The sequence below is a fragment of the Gossypium raimondii genome, chromosome 7, assembly GCF_025698545.1.
Source record: "Gossypium raimondii isolate GPD5lz chromosome 7, ASM2569854v1, whole genome shotgun sequence".
Classification (NCBI taxonomy): domain Eukaryota; kingdom Viridiplantae; phylum Streptophyta; class Magnoliopsida; order Malvales; family Malvaceae; genus Gossypium; species Gossypium raimondii.
Window position 1 is genome coordinate 43,653,142 of NC_068571.1, and position 2,472 is coordinate 43,655,613.

At 41.8% G+C, this 2,472-nt stretch overlaps 1 protein-coding gene across 1 annotated transcript; it reads right to left on the reverse strand.

Moving 5' to 3' along the window:
* Positions 1-513: 513 nt before the first annotated feature.
* On the reverse strand, positions 514-1,779 carry LOC105761512 (uncharacterized). The gene is made up of 4 exons (XM_012579356.1): positions 1,714-1,779; positions 1,393-1,632; positions 1,158-1,293; positions 514-704 (listed from the first exon to the last, which is right to left on the reverse strand). The coding sequence occupies exons 1-4, from the start codon at positions 1,777-1,779 to the stop codon at positions 514-516; spliced, it is 633 nt and encodes a 210-aa protein (XP_012434810.1).
* Between the last annotated feature and the right edge of the window lie 693 nt (positions 1,780-2,472).

Consider the following 2,472-nt stretch of genomic DNA (forward strand, 5'->3'; position numbering starts at 1 on the left):
CCCCTTAGCAAAAACCACGTGCCCAAAAAATATTACCTCTCGCATTTAGAATTAACACTTACTCAACTTAAGGTAGAGCTGTTTCTCTTGAAGTATCTAAAGCACTACTCTTAGATACTCATTATGCTCATTGTCAGTCTTAGAGTACCCCAAAATATCATCGATAAAGACTACGACAAACTGATTCAGATACGGTTGAAAAACCCGATTCATCAGATCCATGAATGCAGCTGGAGTATTTGTCAATCTAAAGAGCATTATTAGGATCTCGTAGTGACCATAACGAGTTCTAAAAGCCATCTTATTAATATCAACCTCCTTAACCCTAAGCTGATGATACCTAGAGCAGATATCTATCTTCGAGAATATCGAAGCCTCACGAAACTGATCAAACAAATCATCGATCCTTGAAAGTGAGTATTTATTCTTCACAGTCAACTTATTCAACTGCCGGTAGTTGATACACATCCTCATGCTACCGTCCTTTTTCTATACAAACAAAATCGGTGCCCCTCACGAAGACACACTGGGATGGATGAATCCATGATCTAAAAGCTCTTGAAGCTGAGCCTTAAGCTCCATAAGCTCTTTCGGTGCCATTCGATAAGAAGTAATAGACACCAGAGCTGTACCCGGTAGAAGCTCAATGCCAAACTCAACTTCTCTATTTGAAGGTAAACCCGATAGCTCATCAAGAAATACATCTAGAAATTAGTAGTACATTCTTATACAGTCTATTAACTAGAATAGATTGACATAACAGACTTAGTACAAAAATCTCACTTGAAGTACTCTCAACCACAATACCCAAGTTTTCAGAAACAAAACTAGCTACGTATGAGTGTGTTGACCCTATGTCTATCAAAGCAGTAGAATGGGCATAAAAAATAAAGAATGTACTCGTAATCACATCAGTGGCATCTAAGTCCTCACGGCGTCGAGTAGCATAAACCAGTGCAGGCTGCTTCGCCTCAATCTGATTAGCATCTCTACCCAGTGCTCTCCGTCTTCTACCGTACCATTACTACCCCTAGCCAGACCACGACCCTTAGGTGGCTACTGTACTGCCCTCTGAGGCTAAACAAAACTCGGTCCCGTAGCTTGTATTTAACTAGCACAATATGGACACTCTCTAAATAGGTGCTTCAATAACCCACATTGCAGACAAGCCCCTAATCTCCTCCAACACTCGCTCGGATGGCGCCTACCACAATCACTGCATGGCTGAACCCTAGTAGCAATTGAGACCCCCATTCTAGAAGGCCTATCAGTTCTGGTCTGTTTCTTAAGCTTCTGAGCAGAACTAGAGGGCTCTGAATTCCTCTTATTCTTACCTCTCTATCGGTCTCTATTCTGGCGCTCTACGCACTTAACCTATTTGGTGATCTTCACCTTATCCACTAGAGCAACAAATTCTCGCTCCTTCTGCAGAGCTATCAATACCCTCAAACTGTCCCTCAAGCCGTCTTCAAAGCGGACACATTTCTCATACTCGGATGCCACCATGCCTCGAGTGTAGCGGCTTAGTCTCAGAAATTCGGCCTCATAATCGGTTACAGTTCTATCGCCTTGTGCAAGATTCATGAAATCATGTTTACGAGCATTTATATAGCTTACGCTCACATACTTCCTCTAGAAGGCAGGCTTGAAATAGTCTCAATTAAGATGATCTGGTTGAGTACCCTCCTCAACCGATAACCACTACTGATATGCCTCATCGCGAAGCAAAGATACTGCACCCTTTAGTTTCTGCTCAGAAGTGCAGTTTATGTCATTCATTATCCTCTCGGTGCCCTCCAACTAGTATTCGGCCACGATAGGGGCGACTCCAGTGACACTCCTAAACAGTTCAGCTCCATTGGACCGGAGTCGCTCAGTTACTGACCCACAATCCCTAGATCCAGAATGGGGTCCAACGATCCTGTCCAACACTCTCAGCATATGGGACAATGTGTCGTCCCCGACCGAGTGACTTTGAGACCCAGTCTCGAAAGTAGGTGAAACTGGTGTCTAGCTCGTATCCAGATTTGGCATATTGCCCAAAGAAAAAGACTCAGCTTGAGTCCCCCTACGGCACCTGCCGCGCCCGCGAAAATTACGATCGCGAGTTCCACGAACGCTCATTATTTTTCAAATTTTATCTACATTACGAAATTTTATTCATTAGTTTTTATTAGCAAATGTTTTATGCTTCAGATATTGATCAGAATTTTTAGAAATATTTTAGAAGTCTCAGTTTCTAACTAAATCAGTATAGTTTCAAACAATTCTAGCTATAGTATTTCTAAGTTCAAAAGTACTTACAGGATTGGCGTCGGAGACTCGGTGTACCATATACTTTACTCATAAAAATAAACTTGTTTAAAAACTGTTTCTTTTAAAAATCAAATTTTGAACTCAAAATTCACAGTTTTGTAACCTGACTTTGATACCAATAAATGTAACACCCCAAACCCGGCCTAAACGTTATGG

Excerpts from the sequence above, each read along its gene's own strand:
- LOC105761512 (XM_012579356.1), bottom strand. The coding sequence starts at position 1,779 with ATGAATGACATAAACTGCACTTCTGAGCAGAAACTAAAGGGTGCAGTA. Across the intron at positions 1,294-1,392 it reads TTGTTGCTCTAGTGGATAAG|AAGCTTAAGAAACAGACCAG; the intron begins GTGAAGATCACC and ends AGTTCTGCTCAG. Across the intron at positions 705-1,157 it reads ATTAGGGGCTTGTCTGCAAT|ATGTATTTCTTGATGAGCTA; the intron begins GTGGGTTATTGA and ends ACTAATTTCTAG.